A 19,061-nucleotide genomic window follows, 5' to 3' on the forward strand; every position below is an offset into this window, starting at 1 on the left:
TTTCAAGAGAGTGGTTTCTCGTTTATTTTTAAAGACTGCAAATCAAGGTTTTGTTTGGAGATATCACTGAGTGTTTTGCTTTAATTACAGACTAGTTCTTGAATCCCCTAATCCATTGCCCTCAATGAGAGGCAATGGATTTGAGATGTAACTATGATGTCTGAAAGGGTGTCGCTGGTGAGTTTAACCCCATCTTTGGTGTCTAGGTTGTTTGCAGGCCTGAGTTTCCCCCTTTATTCATAATCCTCCATGGAGAGCTGAAATAGGTCCTTGGTCTCATTAGAGGCCCTGGTCATATCCCTAACACACCTGAGATCGATGGGTACAGGCCTTTAAGTGGTCTTCTTGGTTATTAAACACACGGGAAGCCAATTTCTGGTTGAGGAAAGCTAATCCGATCACACATTAGAAGACCATATTGGCTGGAGTGGCACGATAAAGGGATAAGACGGGGTCATGTGTCCTCTATGTGTACTCAGTAGATGGGATGTACAACAAAGGCAATATTGTGAGAGCAGCATCACATGCTTTCTGCAATCCATGCCCTCTTTGTTTAAAAATATGCAGAAATATTCTCATATTAAAATATGCAGAGATATTTTAAACTCATGTGATTTCCACCCAAGTATAATTTGTTTGTGCATGAGAAAGTTGCCGGATTTTTCACAGGGTTTGCATATTGATAGAAGAATCAAATGACAAAGTTTTGGCTCAAGACAGAGATATTTTTGTCTTTGCATGTGACAAATTTTGCAGGAAGTCATGAATTTTTCGGCGAGAAAAGAAAAGTATTTATCCCAATTAGTATAATTATGCGACGTTGCAGATGAGCATGTGGTTTGATTCTCTTCAAAGATTTTGTGATTAGATTCTTAACGCAATCAAACAAGAATATTAGCACATGCATTAGATGAACAGCCACCTGCTTCCTGAATATATTCAAAGAAATCTGCTGCTCAAAATTTAATGTGGCAAATTACAATGAAAAAAAAAAAAAGGTTTGTCCGAAAAACTATGAGGTTCCTTAAGAAGTTACAGATGGATTCGGTCAGGCTTCATCCTCAACATGATTTGAAATATTTGTTCAAGGTTGGAGCATTTCCCACCATTTCCTGACTTTCTCTGTAATAGGTTCCACAGACATATTTTGACTTTCCTTGTACGTCTGCACATATTCTTGAAATTACTGATCAGATGTGATCTGAGTTAAACAACTGTGCCACATTCAATAAAACATCGTTTTTGATTTTGTTTCGTGCTTCTCTGAAAGCCCCATTAGTTCCCGCTCCCATTATCTGCAATCCACATGTCACTTCTTGTTATTGCTTATTTGACGTTAGTAATGTAATGTAATTTTAGAGAGGCCGAGACAATGTATTTGGATGTCATTTGATCTTTTTTTTTCTTTTTTTCTTGAGAGACATATCTGTGCATTTTGAGCCATCTTGGCCTTAAGCTAATTATTGAATGTAATCCCAGACGTAGGTTAGAGTTATACAGTTACGCTTTGACTGAGGGGCCTCGTCATTAGAGCCATGAACCAAATTTGAACTGACCACTGACAAAAGGAAGTGAATTTAAAATCATTATTGAGTTCAGTTCATAATTGAATAATAGGGCCTCCCTTGGTCTGCCGAGTGTTTTTGTACGGCCCCAGGCTACTCTGATTTCACGGTTCTGTTTTCATTGAGACTGCATGTGGTGAGTTGTGGCCTGACCGAAACATTTACATCTGTAAAACTGGGACTTCCTGTGAGCTGCATATGCATGCGCACGGTATCAGATGGAAGCTGCATATGGGCATATGCTGTGGCAGGACGTTGTCGAGGGATGACAGGTGGTTGCTGGGACATTTGCATAATTATGGATGTATCACATTCACCCATAGCAAGTCATAAACCCGGAGACCAGAGAGCTGAGAAAATTAAACAGCACAGAGCGCTCAGAGCTTCTGCCAGGTGGCAAGACACTAACAGTAAATCTGCCTGTTGACACTCAGATGCTGCTGCAGATGACATGTGAACACTTGACTTTCATGCTGGCTATAGCAAGCTCATGGTACAAAGCCTAATACGGAGAGAAAAAAAAAAAAGAAAATAAGTTTTCCTGGGTTTTTTTTATTTTTTCCCTCAGGTCTAATATCCCACTTACTGCAGCTAATTTACTCTGAACTTGTATAAAAATTTTATATGATGCTCATAAAATTGAACACTTTCTATGAAACATGCATAATGTATTAAGAAGGCATTCTTAAAGGGATAGTTGACCTTTAAGTGTAGATTTACTTACTGTACTCTCACTGTATTGACAAGTGTGGCTAGGATATTATGTGTTCCATATTAAATCAAGAAATAAGATTGAAACTACATGAGGGCAACAAAGTTTTCTTTAATTTATGGATGAACTATTCCTCTAATGCAGTATAAAATATTTTAAATTAGGGCTGCACAGTTAATCTAAAATTTTGGTTATGCCTTGCAGAAGAAACCCAGGAAATGTAACTACTTTCATTGATTCAATGTGACTAACAGACACTATGAACTACAACTACAACAATATATGCTTTATCTGAGTTTGTCTTATTGTCATTTATTATTTATAATTTGTTATACTTTTATTTTTATTTTTATTATACTATAAAATATGTTGCATGCCTTATTCTGTTTAAGAAGCCACATTATCTCACAGAAGGATTTCTTTCTGAACACTTGACTGACGTTATAAAGTGAGTTTGGAGTAAAAACATGTTATTAAATGTGGTATTTTCACGTGTTTTCAGATGGAGCAGCATTTACTACACAAAGCCATAGTTCATTAAATAGCTACGCAAACAGCTTTCATAATCGCAGAATGATTTCTTTGATTTCATAATCACGCAATTAAATAATCTGTGATTATGAATGTGATTTTGCATAGCTTGTCAGTGAACTACAGCTCTGTGTAGTAAACATTGCTTTATCTGAAAGCATGTGCTGGAAATTTACTACTGATTACAGAACTGGCTTTACTGGCTAGATGGCAATGACAATCACTTTTTATTATTGGTGCAGCCCTATTTCAAATGTTCTTCAAGTCTGATCGAATAGCATTCCAAGAGTGCTGAGCACCCAACGCAGTGTATCACTCAGGTCTGTCTGTGCGTTCTGAATAGAATGTTCACTGACTTCTGCTGGTTACATTGTTACTCCAGTAGTTTGCAACCATACACTGTATAAAAACATGGACCTAGCCCGACAGCGGTGACAGCAGCAGATATCCACCTGTCACTCAAGTGGCTGAACCCTTAATTATGCAGAACTTTAAGGCTTAATATAATTTAAACAGATGAGTTATTAAGAAAAATTCACCCCCCTCAAAGTTGTCAAGAAAAGCTAAATTAGCTATATAGAACAAAATATGTTTTTGTACCAGGCTGTAAACATGTTTTTTTTCTGCTGTAAAAGTTGGGCATTTTAACATGGGGAGTCTATGAGATTGACTTCCTTTTGAAGGTGAAAGTGACATACAGCCAAACTCAGCCATTTTTGCTGCAGTGCCCGGAGAGCAGTTGGGGGTTCGGTGCCTTGTTCAAGGGCACCTAAGTCATGGTATTGCCGACCCAAGACTCGAACCCACAACCCTAGGGTTAGGATTCAAACTCTCTAACCAATAGGCCACTACTTCCCATGACTTTTGGAGCCAGCCTCCAGTGGCCAATCAATGAATTGCAGTTTTAGTCACTTCTGTGTTGGTTTAAAGAGAGGGAGCGGAAGTTTGCCGCCTGGTTGCAACAAGCAAGCCTCTTTGTGAGCAGGTCATTTGAATAATTTGTTTGAATGACTAGCTCATGAACGCTGATTCATTCAGGAACAAAACAAATGCGTGATTCGCAGATGCAAGGCTGCATCATAGCAAGGTTGTTCCCTATCTAGACCAGTCCTTCTAAAGTTTCTAGGCTAAACGCTAGAAACACAACTCATTTTTTTGACATTTTAAATGTGTGCAAAGGATTGTGGGTGATTGTAGGATGCGAAAGATACACTTGATGCATCATGTGAAATACAATGAATGAAGGATGCGAAACAAAGGCTTTCTTCTAAAGATTTTTCAAATTGGGATGGCCTTCGATGGTGCAAGATAAGATGGTAGCTGAGGTGTGAAGCATTATGAGTATTAAGAATCACACAGTGAGTCATTGAATCAGTCATTTAACGGATTCATTCAAAATTTATTCAGGTATTTCAGTGTAGTGTAGTTTAGTTCCAGTGTAGGTTGCAGCAGTTCTGCTGTATCTTTTCAATTACTTTTGTTGGTGAAGCAACAACAGATAAATTAACTGGCAATATTGTGTCTAAAATCAAGTTGCTCAATATTAAAACAGCTCTGCCCAATCATCCTGCCTCCTTGCTACTTCAATAAGTTCTTGAACTGGCCCAAGCTGTAGTTCTAAATATGCAGTTTGCGAAGTAGTAACAGAGGCCTGAACACATATTTTGAACTAGCAACAGCAGATCCTGAATCTGTTGCAAATTTAAGTGGTTTTACACAGATTTGGTTGCAGCAAACTTCATTAAAGAAAACATACCGGCTGTATCACATTTTTTTCCTAATGTAGAGAGAGCATGTGTGCATGGTTGCCAGTTTGGGAATATTTAAACTACTAGCCAGAAATTTATCTTTTTAAGAAAATTTAAGTAGATAATTATGCTGAATAAATCAAGAGAAGCAAAAATCTTGACAACAATAAAAGTGTGATTCATTGTGCAAGTACCATTGTGTGGTAAAAGTTATTCAGATAAATTATTATCAAGCATTTGTATATAGATGCTTAATAGGAAGTGTTACCAAAAAGTATAAAAAGTTGGGCTATTGGAGCTGTGTAAGGCAGGAATTGTGAACTGGTGTCTGACTAATCCCCCCACCTGCCCTGTGGTTCAAACCCATTACAGAACAGCAGCACAGGGACACCTCTGGCTCTCCTCTCCCATCTCTTTCTAAAGCGTGTGCGGTGTGTGCTTGCTATAGAACAAGCCCAGCTAAATGGTCCTATTGCCACCTCCTCTCTTTGCAAGACTCTGGCTTTGTGTCAGAAAGAAATCTACTACTGCGTCCCTGTCACACTTTTTTGGGGCTGAAAAGGGCCTTTCTGTAGGAAATCGAGGAAACTGAGCTGTGTGCTGTTTTTGTTGTCTGTTGCCATGTGGGAAGGATGTCTTACTGTAGTGAAATAAATCCCTTTTTTGGAGTGAGAAAATATGCTGTTAACAAGATCTCTTGCATCTCTCTGTTTCAGACATGCCTTTGCATGTACGCCGCAGCAGTGATCCGGCTCTGGTTGGTCTACCCGAAGCCCAGCTCCAGCCAGAGGAACCATCTCGTAGGAACCCCACACGCTGGTCCACCACAGCAGGGTTTCTAAAAGCCAATAATACCAGCGGAACCAACAGCCTAGAGCGAAAGGTCAGTTCTCAGTATCATTCAGCTGTTTTTTTTAACCATTTTTATTTTTAAACATATATACACACACGGGGTAATATCCATCCACCCACCCATCCACCCATCGTTCTAAACATCCATTCATCTATTTCTCTACTTATACATCAATCCTTCATTCTAACTGTCTATCCATCCATCCATCTATTATTCTGCCTATCCATCCATCCGTCCATCCATCCATCCATGGTTCTACTTATACATCCATTTGTCTGTCTGTCCATCCATCCATCCATCCATCATTCTACTATCCATCCATCTGTACATTCATCCATCATTTTCCATCCATCTATCCATTGTTCATCTTATTAATCCATCTGTCTAACAATGGATTAATCCATCCATTGTTATACCATCCATCCATTCATCCATCCATCGTTCTACTTATACATTAATCTGTCTGTCCATCAGTCCATCCATCCATCCATCATTCTCTTTTTTCATCCATCTGTCTATTCATTCATCAATCCTTCCATTGTTCTATCCATCCATCCATCATTCTACTTATACATCCATCTGTCTGTCCATTCATCCATCTATTTATCCATCCATCCTTTGTTCTATTTATACATCCATCCATCCTTCATTCTACCCATCCATCCATCCATCCATCCACCCATCCATCCATCCATCCATTGTTCTTCTTAGTCATCCATCCACCCATCCATTCATCCATCCATCCATCCATCCATCCATTCATCCATCCATCCATCCATCCATTATACATCAATATGTCCATCTGTCCATCTCTACACATCAATCTATCCATTGCTCTACTTATACTTCCTTCTGTCCATCCATTCTTCGTTCCATCTACCTATCTATCCATCCATCCATTTGCATTTCCTTGATTGCTAATCTTTAGTTTTGGATATTCTTACAAGGACAGTACATTTTCACAAACCAAGGCACAAATTGGAGCATTTTTAGGGCAGCTTGTAAGAAGTGACTTCCATTTGCTCCATCTCATTCATCTTGATATATTCTCATTGGCTGTTGCCACTGTTTGTGGCTGACCTGGAACTCTCTTGGTTATGGAACCATATGTCTTTGCTGTAAGAAGAATGGGATATGTGTCCTTTGTTGTTTGCTTCCCTGTTGAATCAGGCCTCATTGCGATGGTCAGTGCCTTTAGCTTTAAATGAATCAAAAAGAAGCACATTCTCGGTTTTCCTCCATAGCTTCCCTCGGGCAGCCAATGAAAAAGAGGCCAATTATTTTTGCAAAATGGCTGTTCTTTTGCAGCAATGACAAGCCTTCGGTGCTTCGAAACAGCAATATTCCAAATTAAAAGAGGGGGAAAGGGGAGGGAGTGAGAAAAGATGGAGTACTCAGAATGTGACACCACAACCCGCGATGAGATTAGCTCGTCTCACGCCGTTCACCAGTAATCCTTTTTAAAAGCACTTTGCTTGTCGGTTTCTTCCGTAATCCACACACCACATTCTCATTTTAGTAGAGCAGAATAATTAAGCTGTTATTTTTACCTTTCGTTCTGCACCGGATCATTTAATTCTTGATTGTTGTTTTTGGATGTCATGAGAAAAGCTTTAAGTGCTTGGAAGGTCTGTTTTTGGTTGATACTGTCAGATGACAATAAGAGTCGGGGTGAATATAAATGCACTCTATTTTACTTCCAGTGAATTGGTGAAATGAGCATAAAGGTGTTAGTTCACCTTGAAGTAAGAATAGCAGGCGCAGAGGAGAAAAGTATTATTTCTGTGATTTGCCTTTGGGCTTATTTATGTACAGGTTATATTCTCCAAAAATCTGTGGAAATTCCTGGATATATTCCATGATTTTAAAAATAATTTATCAAAAACGTATTGGCTTGGAGGTCAGTGACTGTCCAAGATAAATTGAAGGAGGAAAAAAAAATCGCATTATTTCTTACCTATGATGTAAATATGCGACACAATCTCAAATGGACGTTTTGCCCCGTATCTTGAATCCTAGGGACATTTTCTAGGCTCCATCATGCAGTAAGTTGTTGCCCTGCCTCATATTAGTTATCAATTGACTGATGATCCACATCGGTCTCGGGTGGGGAAAGTGCGTTAAATGCATTAATTACTTTAACATGTTATTTTTCTCCATAATTAATGAATCGAATTAACGTGTTAAATTACCATCCCTATCTATAACATTTGAAAATAAAAGACTAAATCCTACCATAAACCTAACCAATACTGTTAACAAAAGCAATTGTGAGATAAAAAACACATTTGCTGAAGATACCATTTGATTTTATCTTGCTTCTAATGATTCATATTTTTTAGGACCCGTATTCGAGCACTCCACATTGCAAGTGTAATGCTGTTGCAGGTGTGCTACTGAGCAGTTTTTAGGGACTCACAATATTATCTGAATTGGCCGATAAAGGCTTAAAATGCAAATATCTGCATCAACTGATTTGAAAAAAAAAGGCCTTGCCAGTAAGACGAGTATCTCACATATTCTCAGGTTTTGCTAGCGATTAGATCACGTCAGCAGTGAGGTTATTCTTCAAGCAAACTGTTTCCTGAAAATTATGATTAAATTCACTGTTTCGGATCACCCCATTTAATTTGAGAATGCATGTATGGAATGACACGGCCGGTCCAGCAGCAACTATTACTGTTAAATCCACACAAATAAAATTTTAAGGTTTCAACTGCATTTGTACACACCAGCCTTTGTTGTAGCTTAAATACCTCTAATAATGTTTGTTAGTTCTAAAAAAAGAAATCGCTCAAAACTAAACAAAATTACAAATAATTAGTTTAAAATTTCCAGGAGAGACTTGGTGTCGTTTCAAAACAAAGGGACAAGTATTTCAGTATTGGTTTTGGCATTGGCCAAAATTATTTGAAAAATATTGGATATTGCATATTGGCAATAATTAATAATTTGCATCGCTAGCAATTTCACCAGTAGGTGTACCTAATAAAGTGGCCGATGAGTGTATATGCACCATGGTAAAAGCGTTTTAGGTCATAACATTATATTGTGCAAGTAACCATGTGATAATAATCTGCCCCATTTATCATAATTTGCATAGGAATTAAAGTTGTTACTGTTTTCCTGCCACTGGTGTTCATTTCAAGTGGGGAATGTAGTAAGTTGTTCAGCCAAAATGTAGGTAGAGACATGTTTTACCAATGAGCCTATGTTGAAGAAAGTCAAAGTTTTGTCATGAGGCTAAGTAAATGTTGATAGAATTGTAATTTTTGTCAACAAACCCTTTAATAGCAGGTGTAAACATCCTCTTTCATAACCTTCATTGTGTTTTCCAGGGTAAGGCTCTGGAAGCGTACCGCAGCCTGCCTCGTGATGTTGTCCCCTGGGATATCCAGTTTCAGAGGGAAAATGCCCGTTCTTCCCTCAGTGCCAACCATCCCATGGTGGACCGATGGCTTGAGCGTCAAGAACAGGTACTTTAAAGAACTCATCCCAGCTCCTAAATGCCTTTTAACTCCAGTAAACTGTGCTGATCTATATAAACTTGAGTACTTTGTTTTTATTGGGTTTCTTTGTTTGAGTTAAGAGTAAATTCAGGAGTCAAGTGGAAATTATTGAAAATACTGGAAAAAAAAAACACCCACTTGGATGAGGATCTCACTAATCTTACAAAACTAGAGCCAAAGTCTCTATAGATGTGGATACTGAGTGTCTTTGAAATTCAGCTCTTTTGTCAATCGGTGGAACTGACTGAACGAGTGTAGGAGGTGTTTCGAAATCCTTTCCCTCTCACTTAGAGGAAAGAAATAAAAGAAAGAGGTGAGGAAGGAGATTGAGATGTTTGAGGCGCCCGGTGTGCTGTGGGGAATTCACTTATTAATTTTCACAATCGATTTTCTCAAACAGCCAGCATCCATTTCACTCTTTCCCCCACTTTTCTTTCTTTGGCCCATTGAAACGACTGTGACAGAGGTTCGGCTGCTTGTTTGTAATTCAGGTGGTCTCAGCTTCTCATTCCCCAGAAGCTTGGGTTGGCTCACAAAGAAATCCCCCACCACGACCACCTCAAGGGCCCGTGGCACAGAGAGTCGTGCATCATCATTAGGGAAGTCATATTGCATGGAGGAGCCTCTGGGTTGGATGTTGGGCTGCTGGCGGGTTGAAAGGAGCAGTCAGTCAAGGCCTGGGCTCAACCTGACAGACTCATTCATTTGAGCTTCAGTCTATTACAGCTTAGCCTGACCCCCCAGTCTGCTGCCGGCCCTGCATCGCTCTCTCTCTCTCTCTCTCTCTCTCAAGCTGCACCACCATCGTACATTTGCCCTCTTTTCTTATGTCTCCTTGCCTGTTTTCTGTCCCTTTCCCTTCATTTTCTCTCTTAGCAGGAAGTGGTTATTTGAAGTGACAGACAGATTTCAAGACAGATGCAGAAGTGTTTTTTTTTTTTTGCTATTCAAGCACATTAACAACACACACACAAACAGTAGGTTGAAGCTAGTGTTGCTAATATTTCACCTACCTTTCTTATTAACGATTTGGTAGTATCACTATTTTTTTAAATGTATTTTAATGATTTAATGATTTAATGAGGTGCCATAGAATGCAAAAATCACTTTTATAATGTGTTTGAACACAGTTGTGTAGCTGCAGTTTGTAAAAAGAACCAGGCTATAATTGTAAAAATCCACTCTCTAACTGTTTTGTACTTAAAAGCAATCAGCAGCAACAGTGTTATATTAGCCCAATTCTGCAGGAAAACCACGGACTTGGCAACACTGGAAGGGAGGCAGGGGCACCAGCTTATTTTCATTTAAAGGGGACATAGACATAAACAGATTATTTTGGCTCTACCCTAAAAGTGGCAATTTCAAGAAGCTATAAAAATGATCTTTGGGGTATTTTGAGATAAAACTTTGCATAGACACTCAGAGAACAATTGAAACAAATGTTGTCATGCTTATTTAGAATGACATGAAGGAGAGAAATTAATTTTATTTTTAAAATTACACTAATGAAAATGAGTGTAAATCAAACTGGTTTGAATCAATGACTGCAAATGCAGCTTGTGAATAACATTTTGGTTTAACTGTAAAGATATGTCATATGAACATGTTTATAAATAATGCAATGTTTGGTAAAAGAATGTTTATGGTTTTGTCATTGATAAATAAATTAAAAAAATCTGTCAGCATGCAGTGTTGCAGTGTGCAATTGTTTTTGAGCAGTTTAATATTGTACAGCGCAAGTCAAGAACGTCTTTGTGTTTATATTTACCCAGTCTGTGTCATAGTATGATAGTTGCCTCTACTATCTTATCACAAAGTTCTCAGCAATTATGTATTTATTGCCATCTTAAATATCCATTTAATCTTTTTTTCCTCTTTACTTTCATTGGCTCTAATTGTTTAGTTGCCTTCCTCTTCACAACCGGCTCAGTTCGATATAGCCTCCATTGTATTTGCATAATGCTGTGGCTTTTTTATAGACCTTGAGTAAGCTACTTAATTAATTTTATCTTTATTAACCATGTCAAGCATGCCAAAATATGCATTTTAAACAACTCACCAGGAGACTTTCCTTTCATTTTGAATCACTTTTTGTTGCTTTCTCCAAGTATTTATCCTCTTTGTTAAGATAAGCATCATTAAATAGTGTAACTCAAAGAACAGACACTACCATACCTGTAACACAAAACTTTGAAATAATATTTCCTGTGCATATGCATATGTCTTTAGAGAAACATTCATAGCAATGCTTTATTGCAAATAAAACATGGCTGTTGAACAATCAATATAATGGACCTGAAATTAACACACACATGCACACTGATTGACACCGATAGCTTGTGTATTGTGTACACACACACACACACAAAAAAAACAAAAAAACACAGTGCTACACAAACTTCTGCAATAATCTTCTTCCGTAGCAAACTGTGATCATAGCAAAGGTCATGATTGTGGTTTCCAGATTTCAAGAGTTGATATTCCCCAATCACAGCTTTTCTGTAAAATGCTTGTGTTCGTTTTTGTGTCATGTCACATGGAGTTGCTGCCTACAGCATGTTTCCTTCTTTTTCTTTTTTATTCTCTAAAAGATTTGGTAATTATGTCAGAGATACAACACTATGTCCTTATAGACACTGCACAGGCCCTGACCTTTCTCTGTAAGTAACACAAGTTGTGAAGAAGTAAGGAATGTCTGAGTGTTTTCAGCCCTCCATTTAGTTGATTGTACAACAGTTTGAGAGGCAGAAGAAATGCATTTTAAGGCTGCATGTTGATTCAAACAGCCCCAACTGTGCAGGTGCACTCACCCACTTAAGGCAACCTCTCCAAAGAGCTCTCTAAATAACACTACAGCAGTGAAGCAAACCTACGAGAGCTCTCTTTGCTTAGTCACCTGAAAAGGACTTTCCATTCCAACACACAGTAAAAGCTTTGCTGTCTTTCACAAAGCAGTGCTTGTTTTTGCATCAGCTTGAATGTAATGATGGTTATTTCACTTGAACCCTCAGATTGTGTTCCAGGTTTGTTCCGAATGTTTTTAATTGCATCCTGACGTGTCAGACTTTCAGATTCTCACCTGGCACTCTTACAGCGAGGTGCTGATGCATCTTTCCATTGGGGATTGTTCAATTTACATTTTTCTTTCTTAGTGATGAATTAGAAATGACCCATCTGTACAAGAAGAGGCTTCAACTGTGGATTTGTTGGTAATGTAAAGTGCGGCAGGGTCATGAAGTCTCCTTATTCTGGAAAAAGTGAGACTGGATATGGGAATTTCGTCTTTGAATGATTGTTTGCATTTTTTAAGAGAGTTGAAGTCCAGCTTCAATATCTGTTAATTTTATTCATACAGTGTTATAAGATATTGTGAATTAGGTTAACCCAGAATGAAGCTCTGTAAGTGACTAATATTACACTTTAGCTGTCAGTTTATCTTTTTCAGAAAAAATCATAAAAGTAGTCAAACAGACGATAACAATATTAACAGCATTTCTTATATGATGCAGTCACACTTGTAGCAATATTTGTTAGTTCTGTTTGTTGATTCAGGGTCAGCATCATTTGAGGTCCTCTGAGGGGTCAGCATCATCTCTTCTCAGGTGTTCTGGATCCAGACTGGAGCTTGTGTAAATCCTAGTTACAGAAAAAATAGAGAAAACAAATAGAGACATAATTAGCGAAGCTGCTGTTCCAACCAAGTACAATTAATTATTTTAAACCAAGCTAAAGAATAATAATGTGCATTTGATCAGATATAACTGCAATCCAAAATTATGTGATGCATTATTTGAATGTTTGGCGAAAGAGATGTGTTTTTAATCTAGATTTAAACAGAGAGAGTGTGTCTGAACCTGAACATTATCAGGAAGGCTATTCCAGAGTTTGGGAGCCAAATGTGAAAAAGCTCTACCTCCTTTAACAGACTTTGTTATCCTAGGAACTACCAAAAGTCCATTTTTTTGTGACCTTAGGGAGCATGATGGATTGTAGCGTGGTAGAAGGCTGGTTAGGTATGCAGGAGCTAAACCATTTAGGGCCTTATAGGTAAGTAATGATAATTTGTAACTGATACAGAACTTAAAGTAGCCAGTGCAGAGACTGTAAAATCTGGGTAATATGATCATATTTTCTTGGCCTGGTAAGGACTCTAGCTGCTGCATTTTGGACTACCTGCAGCTTGTTTATTGAAGAAGCAGGACAACCACCTAGAAGTTAATTACTAGAGGTCCAGTCTAGAGGTGATGAATGCATGAACTGGCTTTTCTGCATCAGAAACAAGTAACATGTTTCGTAGCTTGGCAATGTTTCTAAGAATGCTGTTTTTGTAATATGGGAAATATGATTTTCAAAAGACTTGCTGTCTAATAAAACACCCAGATTTTTGACTGTAGAGGAAGTAACGGTACATCTCTCTAGTTTCAAACTGTTATCTGCGATATTGTGTGTACTGTTTTTTGGTCCAACAAGTAATATCTCTGTCTTATCTGAATTTAATAGGAGATAATTATTGGTCATCCAATTTTTTACATTTTTAACACACTCCGTTAACTTAGATAATTTAGAAGTTTCATCTGGTCACGTTGAGATAGTTGAGTATCATCAGCATAACAGTGGAAACTAATCTGTATTTTCCAATAATATAACCAAGGGGCAACATGTATATTGAAAATAGCAGAGGACCTAGGACAGATCCTTGTGGCACTCCATATATTACTATTGATAAATGAGATGACTCCCCATTTAAATAAACAAGCAGTTTCTGTGCTATGGTGGGGCCTGAAACCTGACTGAAATTCTTCATACAGATCATTCATGATACACTTTTTCAGAAGAAATTCACAAGGCTGTCAAATCAATGCTTTTATTAAGTGCAATTTCCTACTAGCCATTTCTATGTATAAAAGTGGACAAGGCATTATTAAGCTGTAATGTAATTTTTTTTTTTTTTTTTATGTCTTCAGAACTTTTTATATGAGCTATTGTGGTTTGATTTATTCCATCATTGTCTAGCATCAGTTTAGTTAAAGACATTTCTTAGGTAATGGAGGTAACTAATGTAAAGTTGCTGTTGGAGTTTTGAGTGTGAAAAAACTGTGTGAGTATAATGGGCAAAACCAGCAGAGAGCACCTGAAGAAATTTGGTATTTAACTTGAAGATTTTAGACATTCTGTATTAGACTAAATTAATCACCAGCTCCTAATATGTCAATTCAATGTGCACCATTTATTTTTTTAAGTGTTGAAAATCAGCAATACGTCACTGAAGTGCTCCCTCTTACGATGTCTTAAAAAGTTGATTTCAAAACATTTATGATAAATAATGCATTTAAATGAACTATTTTATGATGTTTATCAGATTTTGATACTCAATTATGATGCTAGCATTAAATGCAGTATTTTTCAGATAATGCATCATGTTCTCAACATACTTGTTTTACATTTACAGATATATTAACAACACTTATTTTGGGGAAGAAAAAAAAAAAGCTTTTAGTAATACCATGATACCAAAATGTTTTGTTATATGGTTGCTAAGGTGTTAAGGTCTTTAGGGTTTTATTAGTGGTTGAAAGGTATAAAAATAGTCAGAAGAGCACAACAAAATGTCTCTGCTATATGATAAAAAAATATATATATTTTGAGTATTTCTAATATATTTTACAACAGTAGTACAACTACAATATTTATGTCTTAATTGTAAGTGCTAAACCATCAAGCTTTTACTTTTTATTTTCAGATTACAAATCAAGTGAAATTCTGTAAACGTCTGCCCATAAAAATATAACTTATAACTGTGTAACTGGCACATTGCATTCCCTAAACGCTGAATATATTGGATCTGCTCATGTGTAAATTAACATGGTGCCTTGCTTCACTCTGAACCATGCAGCACTGTCTGTATTCTGCAATTTAAGTACCCTAAGCCATTGCATTTATGTTTTTAGTTTGATCAACACCTGTTTTACCAAACCAATTGTGCGAAAACAATCCACTAATGCTTTTTCTGTGTAAAAATGTAGAAAGTGTAAAATATGTTTGGTTCATTATGAAACTGTGGTGGGTATCCACAGTCTAACATGGGAAGTATCATTCACGTCCATCCACATACTGACTGAAATCATTAGGGTTACTCCATTTCTACAGAAGGTAATTAATTGCTGTATTTTCTGGGCAAACTGCAAACCACCCTTCATCAAAACTCTTATCCCTCAGTACAGAAGGATACCTGAGATTGTCTGAGGTATAGATTTACCTCACATCCTGGTGAAACAGTACAGAGCGCCTCTGCGTTTCATCTTCCTGACAGAGGGATGGTGGATTGGTTTTGTGGCGGGAGGATTCTGCGTTCTCACACTCTGTTTTGCTCACTGCTCGTCCTCCACAGGTTTTGTTTCCAGTCTTTTTGAAAAATGAATCCTCTTCCTTCACATTCATCTGTTCCCTCTCTCCCATTTCCTTAGACAAGACAAGGGATTATTCTGCCCCCTCAGAAGGTTTTGCATCCTTTGTTGTTACTTTTTCCCTCCCTCTCATGTGTGCAGTTGTGTGTGTGTATGTGTGTGTGTGCAACAGTAACACACACACACACACACACAATCTTGTTGCAAGCGCATAGCAAACCTGGCCTGTAGGTGCTGCTCTGATCTCAATGTTTGAACCCTCATCCAAGAGGTAAGAAACAATGAAAAAAAGGGCAGATAGAAGAAACACACTTTCCCTTGGCTCCTTTGAAAGGCCTCCCCCATCATACCACACACACACACACACACACACTGTGATTATTCACAGTGCAAATGGCAGCCCACCAGAGAGCAGCTCCTACAAAGAAACCCAGACAATGCAACCTGAGACACTGCTAAGCTCAGCCTACCATAATTAACTATCTGCCTTGTTCCAGCCTGCTGGCCTCATCTCTCACACTCATTTGGCCTCCATTTATCCATGTAAACAAATAAAACACATTTGTTTTGCACTTTCTTATGAAGCTACATGGCAAAGAGCTTCAGAGTATGTTCAAGTGAGGCCCATCGCCAGCACATTAGCGAAAGCTTTATTCCGTATTGCTGAGCTGAAGCGCCTGTTGATCTATCTTTGATTTCTTCTCTGGCACGCTGATTCTCTTAAACACACATTCGAGTGCAATTTTACCACCTTCATCTCCCATCTTTGAGTATAAGAATTGTTGTAAGAGATGGTCTATGTGATGGTGAGATTCATATTGAAGTTCAGCTAATCTCTGAGGGACAGGTTGGTGAGGCAGACAGGGAGTCTGACCTTTAACCCCTTAATCTAATGTCTTGAGCTCCTCGTGTTCCCCAGGCCCACAGCTGACAATATTCGACCTGTCTGAAAGGCTTTCTTGACAACGCATCCAGGCTTGTCCTATGGAGAGCACTTAGCGAACTGAAACAATTCTTCTCCATTAACCTGCCACCACTGGCCCAAACCTTGACCTTTTCATGTTACACCAACTGGAAGCAAGTGACAGAACCTTCCTAGAAACCAGTTGGAGTTTGTGGCTGAGAATTTGAACATGGTAGGTTCTTTTGACTGGCCCAAGTTGGTTTTAAGCTGGTCAAAGCTTTGTTAGTTGGTTGACAAGATGTGCTCTGACTGGACTTGGTCAAGATTAGACCAGTGGCAAACCAAATCCCTTGTTCCAGAAACTACGTGGAATACCTTAAACTGGTGTGTCCTGTTTTTGTCTCTAAATAGAATAGCCAAAGGAACCTATAATAGGATGAAAGCTTGTCAAGATAATCCGGTACACCTTTTGTGGTTGCTGCAATCCAGAGAAGCATAATTTATTTTCTTTTTTGCTCAGTCCAGATGCATTGAGTCTAAATTTTAAACCCTTCTGAAGTGGACTGAGCTCTGGAATCAAGTGACAGAACCTTCCTGCAAATTTTTATCTTTAACAAATTTAAGTTGGTGTTTAGGATTTTGGACCGTTCCAAGTTGGCCATAAGCTGGTCAAAGCATTGCTAGGTGGTTGACTAGCCTGACTACCAGCTGGTGTGACATGACTGAACTTGGTCAAAATTTGAACAGCAACAACCCAGCTGCCATGTCCTATAAACTAGCTTAACCACCTTAAACTGGTGTGACTTCTCACAGGGCCCTTGATCAAGATGTTTTACCAGCTCGCCAGCTTGCAGTCCAGTTGGTCAACCTGGTAAACAAGCCTGGACCAACTAGAAACCACCTACAGTGTTTCAAAAACTACCGCTTCAAGCCAGTTTTATCTGGATTTCCAGGCAGGCAAAAATGCAGCTTCATGAAACTTCAGAATTTCTCATTCTACATCAAGTCTACATCATCCATTCTGCAGTTGTCCTCGCCGTTGTGACCCAGAACAGATATACGTGTAGAAGGTGACCTTTGTTCCTTTCTACCTCTGTGGTGATGACTGAGAACACACTGTTTTCTTCACCTCTGCTTATACTAGCTGGAAAGTCTTTAACACATAGTCCCTTTGGTTCTGCTCCTGCCTGGGATTTAGTGTGGCTGGCCAAGGCCATTACTTGACTTACTTGGGTTTGTTAAATAGTTCTAGGTGATCTGTTTCATTTCAAATAATTAAACGGAAAAAGGGTAAACTGAAGTGGATTCTAAATAACCAATCTAGGTTGGTGTTGTATTAAACTTAAGGCTGGGAACTGTAACTCTATACAGAGCACCCTTGTTAAAGGTACTCCCACAGTTGTCCCCTATATGTCCATGCTGTGTTCTACTGTATGCAATGCAGATTTATTCAATAATTTTGTGTGTCCTAATTCTGACTTCTTGGTTGCATAAATTAATGTCTTACATTATAATAGACCACCAGACACATCCATTTGGGAACTTTCTCTCAAACATTCACATTTCTAATGAATCAAAACAATCTGGAAAGTTCTTTGGTCTGTTTGAACTCCCAGAACAAATGTTTGGCTCTGAATAGAGCAGCCAAAGGAAGCTATATTAGGATGCAAGCTTTTACAGATATCGGCTACGCATTTTTTACCTTTTATGCTTGCTGCGATCCAGAGAAGCACAATTAATTTTCTTTTTCACTCGGTCCAGATGCATTCAGTCAGATTTTTTTTCTCTCTTTTGAAGTGGACAGAGCTCTGTGGAGAGTCTAGATGCACGTCTCTTATCTCAGTTGTACATGAGAAAGAGAAATTTTGGGGTTCCTTACTAGTCTTTACTTTCTCCACAAAGCATGGCAGCTGTGTCTGTGTCTCTATCCATTGTTCCACTCTCTAGTCCAAGATGTTATTTGCTTCTGTGACTTTCTCTCTCTCAGCATAAATAGTTTTTCACACATCCTGTGAAAAAAAAGAAAAAAAAAATGTTCCTAGCAAGAGTACAGTGCTTATTTCAGTTACCTGGATGAGCCTGTGCTATCAGCATTTACTGATTGTTATCAAGTGATAACATACCTTGGACATACATACATACTGTACAGAGCTGTGCAATGAGGTTGAGTAACTTTAAGCAACGCAACTACCAATGAGATTGACAGTGGAAGTCACATGATCAGACTTCTATCAATACAGTCGAGTAGGAGGATCTACTTGTACGAAACCAACATTAAACCTTTTTGACATCATTTAACAAAAATTGACTTCCACTACCAAACCCAAACGGGTTTCATGAATGCCGTCTAATGTTAATTGGGACACCTCAACTCAAAGTTGTTTCCCAAGGTTCACACTTTTTAATATCAATCCTCTTTTCTAGCTTCTCTATCTATACTCAAAGTGCTGACTGAACATCATCTCAGTCTAATCAAGTTTTTATGCAGTCATGCAGAATTTTCTGTCTTTGACATGGTGTGAAACTCTTTGCATACGTCATGCTGGCAAAACACAAAGCACATCCTGCCTTCAGTCTGTTCTCCACAACATGTCAACCCTGTCCATATTTCACTGTTATGTTCCCTCTCTCTTTTCACCCACTTTTTTATTTCTGCATGGGTGATTATGAGTGTGTTATGTCCTGATTAAAATTAGTGAGTGCACTTTGTGCTCTGCTCTACAGAGTGAGAAATCACTCCCCCAGTGAGAATAATTGAGCCCAGGCCCAGTTGCCAGTTCATTAACCACAAATCATAGTAGGCTGGGGCAACTTAGCAGGATACAATAATGACTT

The 19,061-nt window shown here is 38.4% G+C and overlaps 1 protein-coding gene across 4 annotated transcripts in view; it reads left to right on the forward strand.

Moving 5' to 3' along the window:
- Window positions 1-19,061, forward strand: part of pard3aa (par-3 family cell polarity regulator alpha, a) — a 408,430-nt gene that overhangs the window by 148,906 nt on the left and 240,463 nt on the right. For 2 of the 4 annotated variants that reach the window (XM_026238220.1, XM_026238223.1), the window contains exons 4-6: window positions 5,273-5,439; window positions 8,748-8,885; window positions 9,798-9,800. In XM_026238220.1, coding sequence (XP_026094005.1) covers window positions 5,273-5,439; window positions 8,748-8,885; window positions 9,798-9,800 — 308 coding nt within the window. The remainder of the gene's footprint in view (window positions 1-5,272; window positions 5,440-8,747; window positions 8,886-9,797; window positions 9,801-19,061) is intronic. The other 2 variants (XM_026238222.1, XM_026238224.1) reach the window with 1 other exon arrangement.

Source organism: Carassius auratus, chromosome 49, assembly GCF_003368295.1.
Source record: "Carassius auratus strain Wakin chromosome 49, ASM336829v1, whole genome shotgun sequence".
NCBI classification, from domain to species: domain Eukaryota; kingdom Metazoa; phylum Chordata; class Actinopteri; order Cypriniformes; family Cyprinidae; genus Carassius; species Carassius auratus.